Here is a 26,876-nt window from a genome sequence, read left to right as displayed (position 1 = left end):
ATACATAATGATATATTGCAACAGATCGATTATAGGAAACATCAAAAAGAGGGACTAAGAATGGAAATGAAGTACCCAAAGAAACAATCTGTGCTAAAAAAAAAAAAAAAAAAAAAAAAAAAAAAAATTGTGAAGAAGTGAGTACAATTGCACAAATGAAAATTATTCGGTTCTTCTTAAAACTTCACACAATCTTTATTTTCCTTAACAAGAATATAACTTTCGTATTTTTTTTTTGGGTTTTGTAGAGAAATAAAAAAGAGAGAAGGTAGAAGCTCAAATAGAAATGTTAGACGATTAGAGAACATCTACAATATTTTCATTTACTTTTTGTTTCTCAAATAAATTATGTATTATATAAGTTTATGTATAAAACTGGCAAAAATCAGAACAGAGGTTTTTGTCTCCTAAAAGTGGCCAATTGTATGTTGCTTTGTGTAAAGATTTTAATAAAGAATAATGACAAGGAAGAACAAAGATACACTAAACACATAGTGTTTAAAGAAGTATTCAACAATTTTTCAAAGGTAAAAACTACTTCTAACATTTTTTTATTAATATAATTGTTAACAATACTACAAATAACTTATATTGCAAATCTATTAGATACAAAATTCATATGCAAATAGTTTGATACATATAACTACAAATGACGTTATAGCACAATTGGTATGTTAGAAGATAATTTTGTATTGATATTTTATCATTTTATATTTGAGGGTTGTTATACTAATGCAATTTATTCATTTCCTTATAATAATTACTTATTTGGTTATAATAACTATTTATACATATATTATAAGTTTTATCAGAGTCAAACTGATCAATATCCAAAGGTGAAGACTACAACGTGGAGAGTACAAATTGGTGCAAAAACAACTTCATAGTAGCATATGATATTGTAGCAGAGAAACAGAAAGAGGATTTCACAAAGTAATGGGAAGCCAATAATAAATTAAAAAGGTTTTTTTTTTGGAGAATAAACGGCAGAATAAAACCAAAAGGTTGAGAGTTCAGATCAAAGGAATGACGTGGAACACATCCACTTAACGACACAAGCATAGTCTCAACCAATCAGATAAGCTTTCATTCACTCAATCAAATAAGCATTTATTCAAAATTCAATAATATAATATTCTGATCAGCTTATTTTTAAATTCTAACACTTTATTTTTAATTATCTTTCTCAAGATGTTATTTGAGACCGTCAAATTGTACAACCTTCTAATTACCATCGTATACTCTTGGTGCGATGGTCACTGAACAAGTATAAGTGTTTATAGGGTGTGGGGTAAGGGTCGGGATTCAAATTTTCAGGAGGGAGTTTCACACACATATACACTTAGATTAAGTTAGAATATAATTTTTATCTTGTATTAAAAAAAAAAAAATTCTCTAATTAGAGACAAAAATAACAACAATAATTTATAGATAAATAAATAAAATGAAAGTTTAATTTGATTTCAAAAACATCATTATTATTTTATTATGACTGTTTGTTTCGATGAAAAACTTTGTGCAAAAAAAACTTTTTATATTTTTCAGGGTGTGGTAGTATTAAAAAAAAAAGAGTCAACCAAAAACTATTTTTGACCGACTGAAAAGGTATGTTTTATTTTTAGAGGTTGTTTTCTACTAATTTTTTTTTGGAAAACAATTTTATCTCACATCAAACTAAATAAGGAAAGTTTGAAAATTATTTTTCAACTCATTTAAGGTTTTTATCAAATATAGAAAAATAATATAGTTTTATAGAAAATACTTTTTGGAATATAACTCATTTTCTAGAATATATAATCACCAAAACAAATAGAGAGCGAAAATTAAGTTATTGGAAGTTATTTAGTGGTGGTGTTCATTAAAAAAAAAAAAAAATAGTGATGGTGATTTTATTATCTATCAATATATAAAAAAATAATAATATAAAGAGACACTATACGGAGAATATACTTTCTCCTAGAGTGGGAATGTATATATATTTATATGGACACCATAAAAACTTACAATAAAAAGAAAAAAGAAGAAGAAGAAGAAGAAGAAGAGATGGCTATGGAAGTAGGGTTCTTGGGTCTGGGTATAATGGGGAAGGCCATGGCCACCAATCTCTTACGAAAAGGCTTTAAGGTCACTGTTTGGAACAGAACCCTTTCTAAGGTAAAACTACTACCACTACTACTCTCTGTGTTTAATAACTCAGATTGCAATTTATGAATTTAGTTTTTTTGCAGTGTGATGAGCTGGTGGAGATTGGTGCTTCTGTTGGAGAAACCCCAGCAGCTGTAGTGAAGAAGTGCAAGTACACCATTGCAATGTTATCTGATCCATCAGCTGCTCTTTCGGTTGGTTTTTATTTTATGCTTCTTTCTTCTCTGCTGCTGCTGCCTACAGTTAATAAGGCCATTAACATAATAATATCACTGCTGCCTTTCTTTTTTTTTCTTTTTAAGGTGGTTTTTGACGCAGATGGGGTTCTTGAGCAAGTTGTCAGTGGAAAAGGTTACATTGACATGTCTACTGTTGACGTTGATACTTCTTCAAAGATCAGTGAGGTGAGACCTCCATTTTCCTTTTTATCATTCTTCCCTGAAATTGTGTTTTCACATCTGATCCATAAATAAATAATTACTGTATAGATTCCTGAATGCCTAATAATATTTTACAGGCAATTACATCAAGGGGTGGTCACTTCCTTGAAGCTCCTGTTTCAGGTAGCAAAAAGCCGGCCGAAGATGGTCAGTTGGTAATCCTTGCTGCTGGGGAGAAGGTAAAAATTCATATACTATCTATCTAACTATCTATCTTGTTTTTAAAGGTGTAATGTCTACATACTGGAGTCATCTTCTAATACTTTGTACTCTAGGGGAAGTATATGCAAGAGGATAGACAATCCACTAAAATTGAAATGAAACTTAAATGTTTAAAATAATGAAACTAGCTTCCTCATGTTACCTGTATACGCTACTTTGAAAGCTTATAAACAAAAACATTCAATTTTAATTTATAAGAAATTATACCAGAAATTATAAGTTTCCTTAATGGTTGTCATATCTAAAAATAATGCCTCTTTTGACAAAAACATTTGGCTTAAAGTTACTTAGTCCTGTGACCGCAATTGACTTTTTATTTTTATTTTTATTTTTTATTTTCAATTTTTCCACATGAATGTTCTTATGTGCGGGTATAAAAGGCAGGATGAGCATATTATGACTTTAGTTTAGTGTTGCTCCATTTAGGTTTATTCAGAACTATCACCTTTACCCTTTCTATTAAGAACTGCACTCTTAAAGCCAGTGATGTAGGACAAAGAACTTCCTAACCAAATTTAATGTGCAGGTTTTTCTCAGTTTCGAACATTAGAATTTTGGGGCTGATTTAGTAAAATCTAATACAATCTAATGTAGATATGCAAAAGGTTAGGTTTTAGCTTGCATTTTGGGGGAGTTGGTAAATTAGTGTGTGGCTGATATAATTTAAACAGAGGGCTGGGGCACAGAAATCAGATAGTAAATAGAGAATAAAGAGAGGAAAGGGTCACTTAAGGCGAAAGAAAATAGTTAAATCTAGCATTACACTAGGTTTTTTGGGCATTACAATTGAGAGCGATGCATCGCATCCCACCAATAAACAACAAAAAGGATGAAATATTTTTCTTTATTCATTGTCAAAATGATAAGAGACCACGTTTCCTTTATTGCTGTACACATGAATTTTTTCTATTTTACTGTTAATCTCATCATATCACTGTTTGTAAATGCAGGCATTGTATGAGGAAGCAATCCCATTTTTTGATGTCTTGGGAAAGAAATCTTTCTTCCTAGGGCAGGTTGGAAATGGAGCAAAGATGAAACTTGTTGTCAACATGATAATGGGCAGGTAGTGGTTGTTTTTTTTGCTCATCTGACCTAGAATAGAATAAGGAAAATGGATACTTCTTGCACAGACAATAGTCCAAATAATAAGTGTAGGTTTTGAGTCCAAATACTGACGAGGTTTTGAATCAGGAGGGGGTTAGACAAAGATGTTCAAGAATTAGCATATGACACCCAGTCACAGTTCAATTTGTTTGGCGAAAAGTAGTTTTGCACACTTAGATTTATTGTATGTATTTTTTATTTGTTTTTTGGAAATTTTTTTTTTTAAATTTTTTTAAACATGACTTGGCTGCAAAGCATACCAGCTTATAATATCCTATACATAATTAACTTCAGATGTTAGGGCCTAAAGAAAAAGAAAAGGGGGAAGCAAGCTTCTTGAAATGTAAAAGGGTACCCTTGAAACGTATCAGATTGTAGACACTGTTACCTTATTTTTACTACAGCAAGAACTTCATGCATTGCTTAAACTTATGCACGTTTTTAGATTTATTGTATGGTATAAGGACTCTGAAATGTTGTGTCCTAAGGAGAGTTTAACCCTTGTAAAGAAAAACAAAAACTAGAGAGGAATCCATCCACCTACTGTGAGTCGACATACTATAGTTAAGCACTTCCTCCTTAATGTTGAAGTCTAGATTGGACAGAAACAAAGTTAGAACTGTTAGGTTTAATTGGGGAAAGGCTAGACAATGAGATTGAAGCTTTAATGGTCTAAGGCTGCTGGGAAACAGAATTACAGGGTTTGAGGTTCAAGTTGGACTGGAAACAATGACTCTTGAAGGATTCTGGGAAGCACAGACACCACAAAATTGCTAGTACTGGTGTCAGACATGTATCTGACATGGACACAAATGTGTCAAGCACGCACTCAGGAAGAAAAAATCTTTTTTTAATTCAACTGTTCTATTTTGATGTTGAATGTTGTTCATACTTTAAACAATATTTTTTGTCTTTACATACTTTTTAAGTCCAAAATAAACATAACTTATTCCAAATATAAAATATATATACCTAAAAATAAATGTTAATTAATTAATTGCCGTATCCTCGACGTATCGTATCCTGGTTTTTCAAGAAATTCCATGTCACCGTACTATGTATCATGTCGTACTACGTATCATGTCCGTATCCGTGCTACATAGGAAGGGTTGTAGGAAACAGAAATTTTGTTGCAGGATTTTCTGGCCGCAAGAACTGTAGGGCTTTTGGGATGCTATAGTTAAAGTTTCAAGAATGAAAAGGTTAGGAAAATTAGAGGAAATCCAAGATTTCTAAAGTACAAAGAAACAGGTACTGGTAGGAGTTGAAGCAAGCAAGAAAACCCAAATTCTGGGTGGCTGCTATGGTGGGCTATAAAGGTACCTGAGAATAATAGTTGGAGTTCAAGTGTTTAGGCTGATAAAAGTGAGGCTCAAATACTAATCAAAGGAAAGAAAAAAAGGCGAAAGCTTTTGGATCGTGGAAGAAAGGTTTTTGTGATGTAAATCTAAATAGATGTCACCACATTATGATTTTGAAGCCTCAAAATTTATGTCCACATACAGAATGGGAGTCCTAATTAGAAGGTATGGAACAAACTAGGTTTTAAATCTACTAAAATGTAACTACCCAATAAAAAACCTTGACTGAAATATGAAATGGGCCACAAGTACAGCTCATGTCCATTGTCCAACAAATTCTGAAATTACAGATACCCATGACACCTAAGAAAGCATAAACAATAGGTGACCCTAATAATCATGGTGGATAGAAAATATTTATTATTATAATTATTTATTAATTAAATTTACGTAAGTCTTTCATATTAAAAGAAAGGGTCTCAAATATACCAGACTTCTGGGACAAAGGCTACATGGATATTCCCAAGTCTTGTTAAACTTTCAAATAAAGAAAATAACACAAATTATATAATACTAGTTCTGAAAACAACTTTTAGTATCCTTCTGCCATAGAGATGTTGAACTCTTGTTCATGCCTCAACTTCCCTTTTAACTTGCACAGGTAAACAATCAAGTGATCGTTCTGTATTTCTAACTTAAATATTAGAGTATGGATTGCAACTAATATAATTTTTGTAGTCACTTTTATGTGTAAATTATCAACATCTCTTTGTTCTCTATAGTATATCTTCTCCTAATGCAAGCAAGTCTTTATTTAATAGCATTTGGTGAATGATTTCTTTGCTTGTCAGTGTGGGTTTCAAAATAAATGTAATTATATCCATCAATTATATAATATCTTAGAAATAAATGTATTTTTTTATTCTTATAAATAATTTGGTAATTTATCAATCAAGAATGGATTGGGAAATAAATGTATTTTGTATTATCATAATTAGTTTATTCTTATTAATAGTCTTAAGGAAATTTTTGAAAGACTGTTTATTATGAATTATTAGACTTGTTATTTATAAAATATGAATTATTAGAAATGTTAAGTACAACATGGAACCAAGCTAGTCCTTGATGCCAAGAAACCTAAAAAGTAAGACGTAACACTAACTAGGGTAGCTTCTGGGGGGATCTCAATTAGGCCCTACGTGGAAGTTAAACCTAATGTCAAGATTCCACTTTGCATTTGAGCTTGCTTCTCCTTGAGTTTCTTGTGGTATGTGTGGGCCTTTATATGGTAGTTGACTACTTTTTATGATGTTTTCTCCTTTTCAGTATGATGAATGCATTTTCAGAGGGACTTGTACTGGCCGACAGAAGTGGACTGGACTCTAAGACTCTTCTCGATGTATTGGTATGACAAGAAATTTTTTTGTTGACATATGGTATTGGAATTGATTCTTCATAAGTTATTTTCTGGCAGGATCTGGGTGCAATTGCTAACCCAATGTTCAAGTTGAAAGGACCCACTATGATCCAGAACAATTACTCCCCTGCTTTTCCATTGAAACATCAGCAAAAGGATATGAGGTTGGCTCTTGCCCAAGGTGATGCAATTGCAGTTTCAATGCCAGTTGCAGCTGCAGCCAATGAGGTTATACTCTTCTATTGTCTTTCTTTCCTTTGTGCAAACATATGCAGAAGCAGTTTTGTTAATGTAAGATATCAGTTGGTATGATGCTCTAAGTTGTGTCATACGTCATTTATTTGTGCAGAGTGGATGCCCTCTCCATTTTTATTTAAATTTTTGTTTTTTTCCCCTTTATGCGATGTGGACAGTTTTTTTTGCCCATTATTTTACATAAAACTTTTAATCCTGACTAACAAAAGTGTAAAATTTAAAATTGTGTAGCTAATTCTACTTTAGGTGAAACCCTATTACCAAAGTTCCAAGAAGTTTAAATTACTATTTCAGTTAAAATCCTACTACTAAAAGTTTGAAAAAAAATTAAAAAGAGGTTTAATTATCTACCATAATTTTTAGTTTTGACAAAAAACTAGGTCCTACATGATATGCTTCCCTCATATAACTTCACTATTTTATTGTTCATTTTAAATGACTTTTGTGAAAATATTTCTTTATTTTACATGTGAATTTTACTTAGCATGTGCATCGTACGTTCATTCACCCAGTTTTAATTACAAGATGAAATAAAGTTTGTAATAGAGTACAAATACTTTATGAACACTCAGAACCTGTTTAATTACACTGAATGAAAATCCTGGCAATTAATTTTGGTTCAGAATTAATATTCTATTTGTGTCTTCTAACTCACAATTTTCTTTTATGATTCTTTACCTTCTGCATTTCTATAGATTTTCTTCTTTATAACTCTCTGAGTTTTGCACCCAAAAATAAATAAAAAATGTCCGAGCTAGGTAATACATTGTGTAGTTCCAAACTTTAGTCTAAGTTATCCATAAAAAGGAACTCTAGTCTGTTAAGTCTGCTGCAGGTTAGTGGCAGGATCTAAAGTGGTCTGAGGATATATTGAAAATGGTGGTGGATTTGGTTTTGATCTGGATGAACAAAATGACGCAATGCAAAACAATGATAATCAAAATATAGAGATCTGGGTTTGTTTGGTGTGACTCAGAGCACTTCAGGATACATGATTCTTCTGGTTGCAGTTCTATTGGATATGCAGAGATTAGTGTTAGTTCTGGCATATAATTAAGAGATATATATATATATTTATATATATATATATATATATTATTTTATAAGTAATAAAATTTTTATTGAAATCAAAACAGACCCAAGTGCACAGGGAATGTACTATGGGTGCAATACAATCTAGATCCCAAATTACAATGGTCAATCAAATTTGGAAGAGTAGAACATGAATATGTTTGTAAAGCTAACTCCACTCAAGCAAAGAGGAAAGAAAGAAAAAGACTTAATCTCAAGTATAGTCAAAATTTATAGCATTCCATTCTCGCCAAATACACCACATTATGCAATGCGGCACAAATCTTGAAATAGCCATTTTGTGATGCTAGCTGAACCCTGCCATGAAGCTAACAACTAAATGACCCTTTGCGGCATAACCAATGGATTCCAAACAAGCTAAACACCATTGTCCATAGCTCATATGCTATAGGGCAATGAAGAAGATGATCCACCAATTCCCACTCCGTTTTCACATACGACACCAGTCTATCCCAATAATTCTCTGCTTTCAAAGATTATCAAATCTCACTGAAAGCAGCAAACTATGAAAATAACGCCAACCTAGGAGGGACCTTTCTACACCATCAAGAAATTTAATTAAGAAATATTAAAATTTTTATCTTTTAAAAACTGAATTTCCTTCAAACACCAAAATAAAAATTATGGAGTTTATTTCTTTTGAATTGCTAGTAATAGTATGCAGTTAGAAATCAAGAGATAAAAAAGATGAAAACATTTAGGGAATATGATGTAGAAGGGATGGGAGAATTAGAAGAGAATAGACGGAGGTTATGTGTTTTGTATGTTCTTGGTAGATGATGTCCCTGGTTCTCGTGAATTAGTTCCATTTCCATCTTTACCACATTTACCCTATTACACAGAAGCTACTAATAAGGTGTGCTGCTAGGGAATTGTGGTCCCTGGTTTTCTGTTTATTCAGGGTTCAGTGGGTTAGGCCTTCTCACATCATTGAGGTCTTAGCTTGCTGGAAGGGGAGTTTTGTTAGACGAGGTGTGGCACTGTTTGGTGTGCAGTTCCCTTGTCCCTGATGTGGATTGTTTGGAGGGAGCATAATTGTAGAGCATTTGAGGGTTTTGAGAGGCCTTCAATGGAGTTGAAATTGTTCCTTCTGCGTTCTTCGTATGACAATACAAAAAACTGATGCTATGGTATCTCCAAGGATTGATATCAAGCAAAGAGATTGAAGCCTAAGCATGGCTTTCCTTGTTAAAATTCCTACATTCAGTAGGATGAAAAGTAATATACTATCAGGATTTATCCAAAAAAGAAGAAGAAATTAATATTTATTAGGATTCTCATCCCCTTATACTATTATGCTTTTACTATTGATGACCATGGTTCTTGCTACTAATTGATATGTCTCTTGACCTTAGATTTCTCTCCCTTTTTCCTTACTGTTTCATATTGCTTCCATTTATTTAAGAATTGGTCAGTATCTATATTTATGTTGTGAAATTGATTTTGGTTGTTAACAGATTATAACTAAGACAACCTTCATTTGATATGTGTGTGTGTATGGATGTGTGTTTGTTGATGATTAGCGAATGAGGTTTGTTTTATCAGGTTGGATAAGTTGATTCTTGGGTTTTCAGGTATGTAGGAAGGGTGTGAGGGGTTTGATCATAGGAGTAAGAAGTCCTTACTTTGAGGTGTCTGACCTTTCTCTCCCTGAGTCCTTTTTCTGATATATTGATGAGTGACAATTAGGTTTATTTATTCGGTTAAGATGCTTGGGTTTCAGGTTTGTTAGTATCAATAGGGTGAGTTTTGGTTCATTTCTTAAATTTGACATGAATTTAGGATAGAGTTTTGGAATCAACATCTAAAACAGGTTTTGGTTTGGGATGGCGTTTCCTCCCAAACCAACTCATTTCATTTTCTAGGTTACATGGTCTTATTCTCTTTGCTTATTTTAGTTAGAGAAAAAATGATTTAAATATTGGAGTTGGCCTGATAATTTTGTGGAAGTCACAATACTTGATGTATCAGTTGTGGAATGCAGAACTTGTTAAGATCTCTCCTGTTTATATCAATGTTGATGATTCTTGTATTATGAACAGAAAAGCTCTGGCATTTTGCGATTATGTAAAAAGTATGACATATTTAAGTACTTCAGATGTTTGATATGGGGATCCAGGTTTTAGGTATAACTGGAACCTAATTGATTATTAGAACTAAAAACTTGATGTTTATTTCTTCTGTAGGCTTTCAAGAAGGCCAAAAGCATGGGGTTGGGGGACCTTGATTTTTCAGCTGTTTATGAGACTGTGAAGCATCTTCAACATTCATCATAATATAAACAGATGCTTATCAACTTGAACTCAAATTGCAGTGGTAACTATAGCCTGTGTGGTCAAAGTTTTAATATGAGGAAATAAATTTCTAGTGACCACTTCTTTATGCGTGTCCGAAGTTTGTTTCCTACAATGTGATGTTGCATGGTGTGTTTGTACAATTAATTATCAGCACAAGAACTCTTTTTGAAGTGAAAGCAAAGAACACCATATTTGGATCGAAATGTTGTAATAGTTTTTTTGTCCTTCATCTGACTCTAAAGAAATCATCTTTGTTTTGACTGATAACAGGTGCGGTGAGACCTACCCTAACTAATGCGGTATAAGTCATCTAGAGATTCTAGAAATAGCCAGCATGACTATCCATGTGAACTTGTTGGTGCTTGAGTTTTTTGTCTTGTTTTGTTTTAATTTTTTAGGAGGGTTTAAACCTTCAACATGGGATTGAAATGTTAAAGGGGCGGGAGAAGGTACCATTCGGGTAAGACTATAAATAAAAACAAGTTTTTGAGTAACTTGGGCTTGACTTGAAAAAAAGTTTGTTAATGTTTGTTTGTTTAACAAACAAGTTAAGCTTAAGCCCAAGTTTAGGCTGGACTATCAAAGGACAACACTGGGAACATTGCTTAATCATTGTACAAGTTCAACTATCACTAGCCCATTATTTTCCCCACAATCATGTTTGTCAAAATTGCGATCTGGATCATAGAATTGCACAATTTTATGATCTTACCTCACCAAAAAGTTTAGAATCAAAGTAGGATTGTAAAAATAGTAGGATTGTATGAGATTCTACTGATTCTACCAAAATGCATGTTTTTGGTTTGAAGTTTAAACCAAAAAACCCTAAATATTTAGAAACATTCAACAGGTCGAAGCTGTCCCTCTGCCTCTAAAAAAACAAATCTAATATTATATGACACAAATTTTTGTTTTTTATGGATAAATTCACAATTTAAAGTTACTATCAATCCGTTTTTTGCTTAAAATCTAAAAATTGGTAGAATTTTATAATCCATGATCCTACATAGGATCTTGATTTTGACAACCTTGCCCACAACTATTCTCCCGAGTCCATATTTGTGATCAATGGCCTACAAAATTTGACAACCTGCTCTTGCAATGTGTTTTTAGATATTTTCTCTTGTGGCTCCCTTTTCTTTCTTTTTCTTTTATTTACTATAAGGTAGAATTACCTTTCAGCAGGCCATATGTTATGGCTGCATCTGGAAAGCCAAGTGGAAACAGTAAGGAAAAAAAATTAGCATGGGTGTTCTGTAGTAGTGCATTATGAGCCACTTGGAATTAGAAAAAATTGGAGAGGAAATTACAATATTATTTCACTTCATTTTGTTTTTTAAATAAACAATTAATGGGACGGTGGAGGTGACTAGGGAGTGGGAGCGAAAGGACACAGAAAAACTCAATAAAAATAAAGAATTAAAAATGATTTTATACAAAAAAAAAAAAAAGAATTAAATTTTTTTTTCTGACATTGAGATGGGAAGCATGTTTTATTGTTGGTGATGGAAGAAATATAGATGTGTGAAAAAAAATACTTGGATCCTATGCCTCAAAATATGAGATTGAATGAATAGATACTACATGGTCATTTGATGAAGAATCATGTGAATCAATTGAAAAATTCTATTTAGGCATAATCCAGGTTCGATTAATTGGTTTGGATTGGCTTAGAGAAAGGGAACTTTACTATATATTTAAGGTCTGTTTGGATACTGTTTATTTTGCTGAAAACTGAAAATTAAAAATATTTTAGCAAATAAAGAGTTAAAACTAAAAACTTAAAACGCACCGTATGGCAAATAATCTACTTAATACATGAACAGTGCCGGGTCTCACGCTTAAAACGCAAAATGCAGCACACAAACGCACACTTAGTTGTCATTTTTGGCTTTCCTAAAACAGTTCAGGGCCATTCACATTGTGTACTCCCTAGTTTAGAAGAATCAGTATTTGTCTCGAAGGTGTATATGGATTTTGAATTGATAGCATCCATGTTGCCCTTGTCAAAATTTTGATGGATCTGCCTGCTGATGGGCTACAGCCTACAAGACCAAGTCACCGAAGAGAACATGGCATTAATAAAGGATACAATTGAAAAGGTAAGGAGCTTACAAGCTTGTTTGTTAGGCTGTTTTCCAACAGAGCGGCCATGAATTAGCAAAATGGGCTTTGAAGTCTAATTTTTATGGGTTCTTTGTTCCTCGTAACTCGCTCTTGCAATTCAACTTGGCCATAAAGGGGGATGCTTGTAATTAATTAATAAAATTGTCATGCTAGAAAAGCCACCTGTTTATTGTTCAACCAAGTTCTAATCTTAATGGGGCAACTGGCATCTCCATGCTAACTCGATCATTTAATCCATTGTTTTGTAGCTGCCTATATCTATAATTCCATCCACTCCATAAACCATTTTGCCACTTCAAATATATAAGGAGAGAATACATAAACTTAAGGAGCCACCCATCAAGATACATAATCATTTATTGAAGTGATGTAATAGCACATTGATGTTCTCTTTTTTGTCACCTTGAAAAGGTTGAAATGTATATAATTATGCCTAATAATTTTATTATTTCTTGCTATACTTTTGGCACATAGACAACATTTAAAAATCCAACTTATAAGAACAAATCTACAGACACAAAAATAGACTGTATACTAAACAAGTTGAATTATAGACAATAGAATTACAAACTCCACAACTACAACCAACAACTAATCTAAAATATTCAATTAATTAATCATATCATGTGAAATCCTCCAAAGTCATCAGTTGATAATTTAGGTTCTGACTCTTTTTGCAGAATATGCCTGGGAACCAGTCTGTGCACAAAACAAAGAACACTCCAAAATATATATGATAGAATAATGATTAGCTCAAACGAAAACTAATGCACATGACAACAAAGAATAATAAAAGTCCTAGTACACATAATTATGAGAAAAAGTGTTCTTAGCAGGATGTTAACTAAAAAGATTTCAACCCCAACTTACACAACCTTATTACCAAAAAAGGTTGTGAGAGTTGGGTAAAGTACCCTTGGTCAACATCCTTGCAACTGTCATGCATTTTTGTACATACTCTTGTTTGTGAGCTCTCTTTTTTTTTTTTTTTTTTGGTTGTATGGTTTAAGTGAGCTCTTGGCTTGATTTCAGAGACCATTTGGGATTAATTTGCTGGTTTATGGTTGGGTTTTTAGTGAGTATTTGAGTGCCTTTTATAATAAGTGAAATCCTAGAAAACAAATTCTGAAATTCTTAGAATTTTATGTTAAATTGTGGTTTTTTGTGAGAACAATATTTATTGGGATTTGCTATTATAAATTTGTAGATTTCAATTGTTTTGTTTTTATTATGTTACTCATTGCTTGTATTTTTTTTTATTTTTTGTTTTTACTTCTTTAGAAAAATGCAAAAGCGAGTGCTTATAAAAACAAAGTTATTGAAAATTTGAAGCACATTTAGATCTTGTGTGGGAGAGATAGAGCTACTGGCATTAGAGTAGAACATATGAACAATGCAGTAGAAATTATGGATGAGGAAGGAGATTTTCCCATTGCACAACAACGATGTCAGCATTTGGTATCAATAAGTTTTGTGGTTGAGCCTCACCAAAGAAAAAGGAGTAGGATATTAGTTGAAGTTGTTACAAATATTGGTTCCTCTCTTAAAAAGTACTTCACAGCAAAGAAAAATCAAGAGCATCCACAACCTTCTGGTGAAGAGATGCATATAGTGGTTTCAAAGGTGTAAGGACTCACGCGGCTTGAAATATTCAAAATAGTTGAGAAGTTAATGCATAGAGGTGCAAGGGACTTTTTAAGTATTTGAAAATTCTTTCAAATGATGATGATAAGAAGGATTGGATTCAACTTCTACTTAGTCCCCATTATATTGTTCTTTTGGAAGTTGTGTAAAAGACACATTTCGGGTTTTTAATCTGTCTCTCTTGATATATATATTTATATATATATAGCTTTTTAGTTGTTAAGAGCTTTAGAATAATTTTTTAGTTTGAGATTTTGAATGTTGTAAAAAAAAAAAAAAAAACCCTGCATTTAGATGTCCTCTCTAGCTAATATAAAACATTTTAGTTGTTAATAGTTTGCAAGATATTTTTTTAGTTGGCTATGACTAAAGATATTTAGTCATCATTTTGTCAATTGGATTATCAGTATTACCTCATATATTTAAAATTAAAATGTAGAAAGATTAAGAAAAAATATATATTTTATTAATCTTAAATCAAAATTTATGTATCCAAACAATAGAATTTCAAATCCTTCATTGTTTAAAAAGACTCAAACAATGAATTTTAAAATCAAGAGATTTCAAATCAAGGCATTTGAAATCAATGGTTTTTAAATTCAAATCCAAATGTTGTCATTCAAACACAACCTACGTGTAATTTCCCAACGTAATGAGGTTTTTGTCAAAATAAATTTCACTCCTAATATATCAAAGAAAACAACATTTCGTATTCACATTCACAATTCCCTCAAAATTGAGAATTTATGTAAATGAAAATCATGAGATTTAATATTCCAATTATAGCTATAAATAATTTCCACACGGTCCAATTCAATGTATCTTATACACTTAATACATTAAAATATCAATTAGAAGTCTCCATTTCTATGATCAAGACAAACCATCTTAATTGACATATTATAGTCTTCGCATATAAAATGCCAAATTTAATAACTAGCCACGAAATCAAAATATTGAATTTACAAGAAAGTTGTGATATATATATTCTATAACTAAGTCATATAAAATTACCTACAATGCATCTCAAAGACTTCATGATAATATCAAAACATTTATGTTGCCATTATTCTAGATAATAAAATAACTTTTATTAATTTAATACATAATGTTGTACATAATTTCATACAAACATAATATCACACATAATGTTGTACATAATGTCATATATAGGAGTGTTCACCAAACCGCATAAACCACAAAAATCGCACCAAAATCGCCCGCAAAATGGCATAACTGCACCGCACCGTAAGTAATAGTGCACCGCACCGCATCACATCGCATGGTGCAGTGCGGTTTGTGATTTTATAATAAGAAAACCACATAAACCGCACCGCACCGCACCCTTTCTATATATTAATATATTTATTTATTTTTAATATCAAATATATTATTAATAGTTTAATAATTAACCCTAGTTTTCAAAAAAAAAAAAAAAGTTTGATAGTCCTGGCAAGTGTTGACTAGAAAAGTCAACCCAAAATAAAGAAAAACTAGCTCAATAATTTAAAACTTGGCCCAAAAAAAGAGAAAAATTAGTTTTGAACTGGGTAGGAAAAGCCAAAAATTTGAAAAATATACTAATTTCAATTCGCATCTTTTACATATTACCGCACATGTGACCGCAAAAATGAGATGCAGTGCAGTTATGGTTTTAGCTAAACTTTAAACCGCACCACACCGCACTGCACCACACATGTGACCGCAAAAATTGTTGGAGTATGTATGTTTCAAATTCTTAAACTATGCTTGTGTCCCACATTGGTTAGAGATGAGTTTGCATATATGTTTATAAACCTTCGCACCTCTTAAGTGATAGCTTGAAAGACAATAGGCTAAGGGTTGAAGTTGGGCTTGAGTTGGACTTAAGCTTGTCTCTCTTGGGCCTCATTCCATTTCCTTATCTTTTGCTTTCAGCCCATCTTAGTTCTACTTGTTGGGCATTAATTGAGCAGCCCGTTGGGGCATTAAATGTGCCGCCCGTTGGCTTGCACAATGACTGTTGCTTGCACAGTGACTGTTACATGCAGCCCGTTGACTTGCACAGTGACTATTACACATGTAGCCCTTCAGCCCTCACATTAGTTAGTATATAAAACCCTATATTCCCCTCTTTAGCTCTTAAGTTTTTCAGCTACAGCAGCCACCTCTTCCCTCTGTTTTTGCTCTGTTTTTTTGCTCATCTCCACTAAAAATTTCATCATCAATTTTTAGTTTTAAGGAAGGCAAATTAGGTTGTTTCTAGTTCTTCTTGCTTGAGTTTGTGATCAACGTGAAGAAATTACTATAGTCTAATCTTGGGGGGTTATTCGGCTAAGAGAGTCATTCACACCGAGTTCTACTCCGGGTGGCATGAATCAACCTTTAAAGACAACGCATTTGTGTGATTCTATAGTTTGTGAGATCTTTCTAACTTTATCTATTTATTTTTGTCATTGCTAATTTTTTAAGGTTTGTATTGTTGAATCAAAACTTGTTTATTTAGCCATATTTTCCAACAATTTTAAAGGTTGATTTTTGTGTTTTAAAAATGAAAAAACAAGTTGTTGATTCTCTTAAGGTCATTTCGGAAATTACAAAGCTTGAGACTTTTGATGGAAATAATTTTAAACGTTGGAAAGAAAGGGTTTTGCCCATCTTGGAATTTACCGAACTTGACCGGGTTTTTTATGAGCCTAAACCCAAAGAAGATCCTAAAAATATAGCAAAGTGGGAAAAAACAAATAAATTATGTGTTTGTTGAGGGCCATTTGTGAGAATCCAGGTGGAAAGAAAGAAAACCCAATAATAAGGGTAGCAAAGAATTGGCAAAGCAGACAGCAAAACCATTAGGCCCAAGCAACAGGAATAATGGACCACAGGCCCAAGAAATGAACAAATGGGCCTTGAAGAGGCAAGTGGGCTTAAAGAAGCCCGGAAAGAGAGAAATAGCATCCCATGGGCAGTGTATGAGGTAGAAAAGCGAGAAAAGGCCGCCGCAGGCCCAAAGTAATGCAAACTAAGAAAGTAAGGGGTTTATGGCAGGCCCATAAACCCCAAGGATGAGAATAAGGTTATTGGGTCAGGGAAGCCCAATGAAGTTGGTAAAAGCCCATGGGAATGCAGAATTAGCAAAAGAGCCGAGGAAGCCCAAACGGACCAAGGATGTCCAAGGGAAAGACAAAAGGGACATAGGAGCCCATAAATAAGAGCAAACCAGTGGCCATGCCAAGCCACTGGGAGAAGGAATAAACGGCTGGCCTAAAAGAGACCCAGCAGGATTAAATCATTACTGTAGGAATAACAGAACAATATGACAAGAAATGAGGGAAACCAAGGAGTGGGCCAAAGAAATGTAAGGCCCATCATCAAATAAAGCCCAGCTCCTAAGAGGAGCGAGAAAACAAAAAGCAGCCCACATAAAAGGTCAAAAAATACGGACGGCGAGCCTCTAGACCACGGCAGACGAATGGGCAGCAGGCAGGTTTTGGACACATACGGAATGAAGGCATGCGCAAGGTCCAGGCACCACCAGTCTGTACCCAGCCAATACAGAGCATGGTGAGGTCGGGGGGTCAAAGATTCAGAGGGCATGGTTTGATGGTGGGGAGAGGGGAAAAATGGGGAGAGGGGAAAAATCTATTTTGAAGGTTCCGGCTTAGGCTCTTTCGGGGAGGTATCCTGTTGGGATGGCTTACTACCTAAAAGAGGCAAGCTAAGTTGGAACCATTAGGTGCATGCCATGAGGGATAGGGAGAGAGAAGTAACCCAGACCGTAGCAGGAAAGGGTGCCACGACAGACTAGCAAACAAAATACTCTTCCTTGTCAGGTGATGGAAGGACGACACACAGACGGAACAGTGATGGTCGGCCAGTACACCCAGACCAGACAAAGGAAGTTAAGGGCTAAAACAGTAAAATCTGGTCATGGAAAGCACTATAAAATGAGGGTCTTACTGTGAACAGAAGGGAGAGGAACGAGGGGAACTTTGACTAAGAGATAGAAAACTTAAAAGAAATAGCAAAAAAAACGAGTGGGAAAAGAAAGAAAGAAAACCACAAGAAAGAAAGAAAAAGTGAGAATTAGAACGGTGAGCATGTACCAGTAGATTGATCCCTTCTCTCCCTCATGAAATCTGGCTCTCTGTGAAAACCTCAAGAACATCTATGTAGAAAAACCACTCAGGATCATTTCCCTCAGGGCAGTTAATCTCCACGACAAGACATTTTCCTAAGAGATTGACTGCGTTGAGAAGGAATGTTTTTTCCTTTGTGGCCCTACTCCCGCGGATTGGATTTTGAGTTGATTTCCCTAATATTCTAACTAACCCATGCGTATCAATATTTGATGTTCTCTGTTATGTTCTTTCCCTTCCGCAAAGAAAACGATTAATATTGCTGTTGTAATTGAGTTCAAGGGCTATTCGGTCATTTCCCCACTAAGTGGTTAGATATTTTTTGCTTATTTTATTATTATTATGTATGTCTGCCACAATTTGCCTGAAATATGTTCCTGGCAGACCTGGCCTAGTTTGCGTACAAGCCAGACCAACTTGAGCTGAAGCTGGACCGGTCCCAACTCTCTTCTCCAGAAAACTTGAGCTTTGTGCAGCAGGAGGCAGCCCAACACCACTAGCACAGCCTACTACCTTACAGTGTTCATACTATTAAATGTGGTTTATCTAACAAGTTGTTTGATAATTATTGTCATTTTACTTGTGCTAAAGATTTATGGGATGAACTTAATGGTCGTTATGGGTTTGAGAATGAGGGTGCTAAAAAATTTGCTACGGCTAAATTTATGTCTTTTCAAATGGTTGAGGAAAAAAGTGTTTCTAGTCAAATTGAAGATTTTCAAAAATTAGTATCTGACCTAGCTAAAGAGGGTGATGTTTTACCCGAAAAGTTTGTGGCTCATAGCCTAGTGCTTAAGTTGTCGGACTCTTGGAAAGAGTATAAACACCGGTATAGCCACCATAGAACCTATTTAAATCTTCAACAAACTATCGTTGATATTCAAATTGAAGAAACGAATAGGATGTCAGAAAAAGTTTCTAGAGCTAAGGAATTTATTTCCAAGGCTAATGTTGTAGAGGGAGGATCCTCTAGACCTCCACAACATAATAAGAAATATGATTTCAAGGGAAAAGGAAAATTTCATAATAAAAATGGCCCAAATCCTCAAATCCAAAAGAAAAAGGGTAATTGTTTTATTTGTGGTAAGGTAGGTCATTATGCAGTAACATGTAGGGCGAAGGGCAACTTCAACAACAATAAGAATAACAACAAAGGCTCTACATCAAATAAGGCAAAGTGGTGTAAACCGAAGAGATCATTGCGAGGGTGGTGTGTGAGGCACACTTGGTGACAAAAGTGAAGGGATGGGTAGTTGACTCGGCTTGCACAAGACACATTGATACATTCAAAGAAGAGTTTAGTTCCTACACTCCTATGGCGGAAGGCACCGAATGTGTCTATGTTGGAGACAATAGGTCTATGCTGGTGAGTGGTAACGGGAAGATACTCTTGAAGCTAACTTCTGGTAAAACTCTTTTACTGAATAATGTCTTTCATGTACCTCACTTTTGACACAATCTCATTTCAGTACATTTGCTTTGTAAGGCCGGTATTAAAGTTTTATTTGATGGTGGCATAGTTACTTTAACTAAGAATGAAGTCTTTGTTGGTAAGGGCTATGATGATGAAGGTCTCTTTGTACTTAATGTTGATCAAGTTATTAATGAAAAAGGTTCATCTTCTTGTGCTTATTTAGTTGATTCCATTGATATTTGGCATGGTAGACTTGGACGTGTTAATCTTGGCTATATTAAGAAACTGAAAGAATGTGGAATTATTAACTCACTAAGTGAAGCTAATATGGAAAAATGTGAAATTTGTGCCGAAACTAAAATCACCAAGAAACCTTGTATATCCATAACAAGAGAAACCGAGCTTCTTGGATTGGTACATAGTGACTTGGGTGATTTAACACACACTATGACTAGAGGTGGTAAAAGATTTTATGTGATCTTTGTTGATGACCACTCTAGATTCACTAAACTTTATTTATTAAGAACCAAAGATGAAGTTTTAGAGATGTTTATAAAGTATAAAAGTGAAGTTGAGAACCAAAAGAATAAAAGGATTAAAAGACTTAGAACCGATAGAGGTGGTAAATATGAGTCTAATCCTTTTAAGGAATTTTGTGAACAAAATGGTATAATACATGAGATAACTCCACCTTATTCACTGGAATCTAATGGAATAGCCGAAAGGAAAAATAGAACTCTTAAAGAGATGATGAATGCTATGCTTGTTAGTTCCGGGCTATCTTCCAACATGTGGGGGGAGGCCATTCTTTCGGCTTGCCATATTCAAAATAAGGTATCTCATAAGAAAACTGGTAAAACTCCTTATGAACTTTGGGAAGGGTGTAAGCCTAACTTGGAATATCTCAAAGTGTGGGGGTGTTTGGCCAAGGTCATGCTACCCGAGCCTAAAAGGAGAAAGCTTGGTTCTAGAACGTGTGATTGTGTGTTTATTGGCTATGCTTGTAATAGTTCATGCTATAGATTTCTTGTCATCAGAATCATACACTATTATTGAATCCGAAAATGCCATATTCTTTGAGCATGTGTTTCCTTTGAAAAATAAGGAAAAAAAATTACATGATTCTATTGAAATTTCTAATGACTTTGTTGATGATGTGCAAGAAATAAGAAGGAGCAAGCGAGCTAGGAAGGAAAAGGATTACGGTAACGATTTCCTTGCCTATGTTGTTGAAAATGAAACTGTAAGTTACTATGATGCAATTAAATCCATAGATGCACCTTTTTGGTTGGAAGCAATTAATAATGAATTAGAATCTATTATGTCTAATTATACTTGGGAATTAGTTGAGCTTCCACCTAAGGTTAAACCTATTGGTTGCAAATGGGTGTTTAAAAGGAAATTAAAACTGAATGGTACAATTGATAAGTTTAAAACTCGTTTAGTAGCCAAGGGCTATAAGCAAAAACATAATGTGGATTATTTTGATACTTATTCTCCGGTTACTAGAAATGCATCTATTAAAATTTTATTTGTCATTACTTCTATTTACAAACTTATAGTATATCAAATGGATGTTAAAACTGCTTTTCTAAATGGTGATTTAGAAGAAGAGATTTATATGGAGTAACCTGAGGGTTATGTAGTTCTTGGACAAGAACATAAAGTTTGTAAGTTAGTTAAATCTTTATATGGTTTAAAACAAGCACCTAAACAATGGCATAAAAAATTTGATAATGTTATACTTACACATGAATATGTGATCAATGGTGCTGATAAATGCATATATAGCAAGTTTATTAATAATGAAGGTGTTATTATATGTTTATATGTTGATAACTTACTTATATTTGGAACTAGCCTTGATATTGTGCATGATGCTAAACACTTTCTTACCTCTAATTTTAATATGAAATATTTGGGTAAGGCAAATATAATCTTGGGCATCAAGATCCTTAGGGATAATGATTGCATTACACTATCACATTCTCACTATGTAGAGAAAATTCTTAAAAAGTTTGAACACTTTGATATGTCACCTATGTCTACTCCTTTTGACTCAAATGTGCACTTGTTTAAAAATCATGGTGATAGTGTTTCACAAGATAAATATGCACAAATCATTGGTAGTTTGATGTTTTTGACAAACTGTACTCACCCTGATATTGCATATGCTGTTGGTAGATTGAGTAGATATACTCATAATCCTAGTATTGAACATTGGGATGCAATATCTAGATTGTTGAGATATTTAAAGGGTACTTTTGATTATGGTTTGTCATATTGTGGTTATCCTGCTATATTAGAAGGATATTGTGATGCTAATTGGATCTCTGATACAGATGAGGTAAAGCCCACTAGTGGATATGTGTTCACACTAGTTGGAGGGGCTGTCTCTTGGAAATCATCCAAGCAGACTTGCATAGCGAGATCCACCATGGAATCAGAGTTAGTAGCCTTAAAAAAGGCTGGATCCAAAGCTGAATGGCTTAGGAGTTTGTTAATTGATATACCATTGTATACTAACTCTATTACCTCTATTTGTATGCATTGTGATTGCCAAGTTGCCATAGCACGTGCTAAGAACAAAATTTATAATGGGAAAAGTCGACATATCCGATGGAGACACAATATTGTGAGGCAACTCATTGATAATGGTGTAATGTCCTTGGACTTTGTGAGGTCAGAAAAGAATTTGACTAAGCCACTAGCAAGAAGGTTGGTGAGTGAGATATCGAGGGGGATATGACTGATACCCAAATTGTGACACTATGGCCAATACCCAACCTCTATGATGGGTGATTCCACGCAAGGGGTTAAATGGGTAGAGGTCATCTGTGGTCCATATGGGCACTGTCAGTTATTATGTATTCCGCTATCTCATTGAGGAGATTAGTAATGAGTCCATCCCTATGGTGTGAGACAGTGCTAAGTTGCAGATTGTTGGAGATTGAGCTCTAGCTCTTAATGGATCCATAGTCCCTACTTGTTAGGATGGAGTGTACTGCATACACTCTTGATGGATGCCACCTATGTGGGAGTGGGAGTGGAAGTTGTGCCGCTTCCTATGAGACTTGGGTAGGTTTCTAGAGCTCTCATGAAACCCAATGGCGCATGGCCTGTATAAGGCACCAACCCGCTTATGGAACAACCTTGGTAAAGAAAGGTATGTGGATGGTAAGTTTGGTTATCTAATAGCTTGGTTAAAAGAGTCTAACTCTACCATTGTCTTGTGGTTCCTACTTATTTACCCTAAGTATGGTTAAAACCTTAGGGTACCATATTGATGCATGCCTTCTTGAGTTTATTGCCTTTCCTAGTTTAGTGTTTGTAACATGTGGGGGATTGTTGGAGTATGTGTGTTTCAAACTCTTAAACTATGCTTGTGTCCCACATTGGTTAGAGATGAGTTTGCATATATGTTTATAAACCTTTGCAACTCTTAAGTGATAGCTTGAAAGACAATAGGCTAAGGGTTGAAGTTGGGCTTAGGTTGGACTTAAGCTTGTCTCTCTTAGGCCTCATTCCATTTCCTTATATTTTGCTTTCAGCCCATCTTAGTTTTGCCCGTTGGGCATTAATTGAGCAGCCCGTTGGGGCATTAAATGTGTAGCCCGTTGGCTTGCATAGTGACTGTTACATGTAGCCCGTTGGCTTGCACAGTGATTGTTACACATGCAGCCCTTCAGCCCTCACATTAGTTAGTATATAAAACCCTATATTCCTCTCTTTAGCTCTTAAGTTTTTCAGCTACAATAGCCACCTCTTCCCTCTGTTTTTGCTCTGTTTTTTTTGCTCATCTCCACTAAAAATTTCAGCATCAATTTTTAGTTTTAAGGAAGGCAAATTAAGGTTGTTCCTAGTTCTTCTTGCTTGAGTGTGTGATCAACTTGAAGAAATTACTATAGTCTAATCTTAGGGGGTTGTTCGGCCAAGAGAGTCATTCACACTGAGTTCTACTCCGGGTGGCACAAATCAACCTTTAAAGACAACGCATTTGCGTGATTCTATAGTTTGTGAGATCTTTCTAACTCTATCTATTTATTTTTGTTATTGCTAATTTTTTAGGGTTTGTATTGTTGAATCAAAACTTGTTTATTTAGCCATATTTTCCAATAAAAATAAGGTGCAGTGTAGTTATGGTTTTAGCTAAACTGCACTGTAAAGTGCGGTGCTAAATATGGCCCAAAACCACACCATACCACACCGCACCGCAAACATCCTTAGTCATACATGTAAGAATTAAAGGCAAGTGAAGATATTCAGCTGTTACAGGAAGTACACAAGTAGCCTGCGCGCACACCTATACATAAACACAATAGAGTAAACGAACACATTTTCCTCAAATGAAATTTTTTTTAGTCGCAACATTTTCCTCAGATGGAAATTGTTTAGTTACACCCATGGCCTCGATGAATTTAAGCTCCAGATATTGCGGTGTAAGCTTCAACTTGTTTGCTTCAGCTTCCTTCAATTCACTAGAAACGTAGAGAGAGCAATAACATTAGTCATTTCTTATGAAGTTTAAACTATTCATATCTTCCCAAAAAAAAATCATATCTTTTAAACTGAAAAGTGAATGGAACTTTTACCGGTAGAGATTTGCATCGACTTTAATTTTTTGCCGTTCCATGTATATCTGGTTCTCAATTTCTTGCTGCTTCCTGGCACTATCCTTTTCCATCAACTTTTGTTCCATAAGGATTTTTCCCACATTTGCACTATTCTCAGCTTCACTGATAGCCTTTTTTTTATTCGTCTCTGCCTCTTTCTCAACCACTCTCTGTTTCTCAATTGCAATTTGGACCTAACAAAGTAACAACATAAAACACAGAATGATGCACTCTATTAACTTCGGAGGCTTATTATATAATAAATTATCCAATATGTTTGCCACAGACCGGTTGTGGGTGCAAACACATGCATGTACAACAATTGGGTATAAGCAAAAAAAGCTTGTGATGTTAATGCTCATTGGACCAAGGCTAATTGGCTTAAAGGGCATTAAAAACACATTTAATTTGTAAAGAATCCGCATATCAAGAATCATATTGTGTGTGTGTCTGTCTATTTGCTTTGCTTACCTAACAGGGGAAAATAAAAGTAAAAGGACCTTCTCTCATATTCAGGAAAAAGAAACTGAACCTTAATGCGTTCCTCTTCCAAGTGATCAAAATTGCGTCTTATGCTTTCTGGGATGGTTGGCTTTGTAACGTGAACACTGATGATTTCAATACCTGGAGCATTACATCTGCAATCACCCTAGAGAGCATCTTTCATCTTTTCTTCAATCTGTGAGAGTCAAATGCTTTGTTAGTATAACATGAAATAAATAAATAGAAAAGGATTTTATAAACACTACACTAGCTCATGGTGATGGTACCATAATGTTACACAACTATATGAAGTATAGTTATAATGCTGGCAACTTCACACCAACTTAGAGATGACAAAATCCGACACGACCTATGAACCCAACATGACTATCCTGTTTATAAACAAATCATAGGTTGAGGCTAAATGGCTAAATGGGTTAGATTCCCAAAGAGAGATAATCCCATTAGAATTTTACTTAAAAATTAATTCAAGAGACACATATAATATATCTATCAATTAACAATAATATCATGTGCATATGTAATAAAAATCAATAATAAGATCTGAAAATTTTCTTCCTAGATTATATTATTCAAGGACCTCACAAGCAATCAGAATGCTTGGTTCAGGGAATGTGTAAGCTAAACTGTTTTGGGTTTATTTAGCAATGAGAGTTGCTTAGAACATTTATTAGGTGGTTACGCACCTCTACAAGAACACTAAATTCCAATGAAAAGCACACAGGCTTAAAATCACTAATTTTCAAAAAAATTAGTTACAAAATGAGTACAAGAGTACTTATATAATCTGTCCTACAACTAACAACCATTAGTATCTTGCCAAGTGTCAAACTAACACTACTTACATCTAATACATGTAACTAATTCATTAACAAGACTAACTAATTCAAATATGAATGATTGCCATATAAGCTAACTGCCTTAAGGCTCTTGTTTGGACACAAAGAGAGCTGTAACTAACTGTTCTCAACAGCTAAGGCTGCTAGCTTGAGCTCAAATAAAAACATCTTAAAACAGCTTAGAAGATGCTCCTGCATCATTGCTCTCCTCAGTTGGTCAGGATTAACAAGAGCTTTCTTTTCTCTTCTCACATTCCTTGCAAGTATGGCCTAGATAATATTTATAACATTCAAAATGGACATGACCAAGCATAAAATCCTTCCTATCGTAATAAAAATTCTTGTAATAGATATGTTGCATTCGTTAATAAACAACTTCTTTAATAAGATTCATTAATAAAGAAGTTCATTAACGGGTCATTACTTTTGTAAGTTCATACTAACGCATGGATTCATCTATCGTTCATATCTAGAATCAAACTTCTAATAGGAGGCCAAGATACTGACAATGATATGATAGATTTATTACAGTCAATTGCTCAACATGCATGAATCTCATCATGAAAGGACTGCTAAGATTATTATGTATTAACCATCAAAAGACTAGCCCTTATTATCTTTCATCGTCTGAGCAATTTTAACTTGCACATCATTTCCATCATGGTCCAAAAATATATCTATAAGAATAGACTACATCAGGATGGATATGGTCAAGTCAAGGACTATAATGAATGCATTCATAATCTTAATCTACCAAATCAAGTAGACATATTTTAATATACCAATATTTTATATCATAAAAATATTGCATAATTTCACAATAAATTTTGAATAATTATTTATTGATAATAGAGACATCATAAAATATCATGTTGGGCCACATTATTCTAACAAATCCTTGGAAGTGAACATGGCACAACTTGCAGGGACTTTATTTTGGGGAGGGATCAAATTGTTCAACTTTAAGTTTAAGATTTCACTATGCTAAACAATCTATCATATTAAACTGCTAAAGCAAAAGAAGAAAAGTACACTACTTTAATAGCAAGCAAAATTAGAAGCTCCCAAAATATTTTCCAAAGGGTATGTTTTCTTTAGTATCCATACTTGATCGAAAACATCAATGTAGACTTGCTGAAGAGAATGAGAGTTGCAGAACTGATTGATCTCAGGATGAATTTTGTCATATATCCATATCTTGTCATACTGCACCCCATATTTCAGCAAAGTGTCATGCACATAGTCCTTGTGAAGCCGGTTAACAACCTGAAAAGGCATATATAAGCTGAGCATTTCAAACCCTAGCGAAACCATAATGTGAATAAAGAGCAACATCTTGTAACT

The 26,876-nt window shown here is 34.1% G+C and overlaps 1 protein-coding gene and 1 pseudogene across 1 annotated transcript; one reads left to right on the top strand and one right to left on the bottom strand.

The window, feature by feature from the left end:
• The first annotated feature begins 1,996 nt into the window (after positions 1–1,996).
• Positions 1,997–10,503, top strand: LOC115991908 (glyoxylate/succinic semialdehyde reductase 1). Its single transcript, XM_031115892.1, has 8 exons — positions 1,997–2,154; positions 2,229–2,339; positions 2,448–2,549; positions 2,663–2,764; positions 3,758–3,873; positions 6,542–6,620; positions 6,690–6,860; positions 10,166–10,503. The coding sequence occupies exons 1-8, from the start codon at positions 2,044–2,046 to the stop codon at positions 10,253–10,255; spliced, it is 882 nt and encodes a 293-aa protein (XP_030971752.1). The 5' UTR covers positions 1,997–2,043; the 3' UTR covers positions 10,256–10,503.
• A 13,305-nt stretch (positions 10,504–23,808) lies between these two features.
• On the bottom strand, positions 23,809–26,876 carry LOC115991902 (annotated as a pseudogene).

This window comes from Quercus lobata, chromosome 1 (genome assembly GCF_001633185.2).
Source record: "Quercus lobata isolate SW786 chromosome 1, ValleyOak3.0 Primary Assembly, whole genome shotgun sequence".
NCBI classification, from domain to species: domain Eukaryota; kingdom Viridiplantae; phylum Streptophyta; class Magnoliopsida; order Fagales; family Fagaceae; genus Quercus; species Quercus lobata.
Note: the sequence above shows the minus strand (reverse complement) of the source record. Positions and strands in the feature narration are given on the sequence as shown.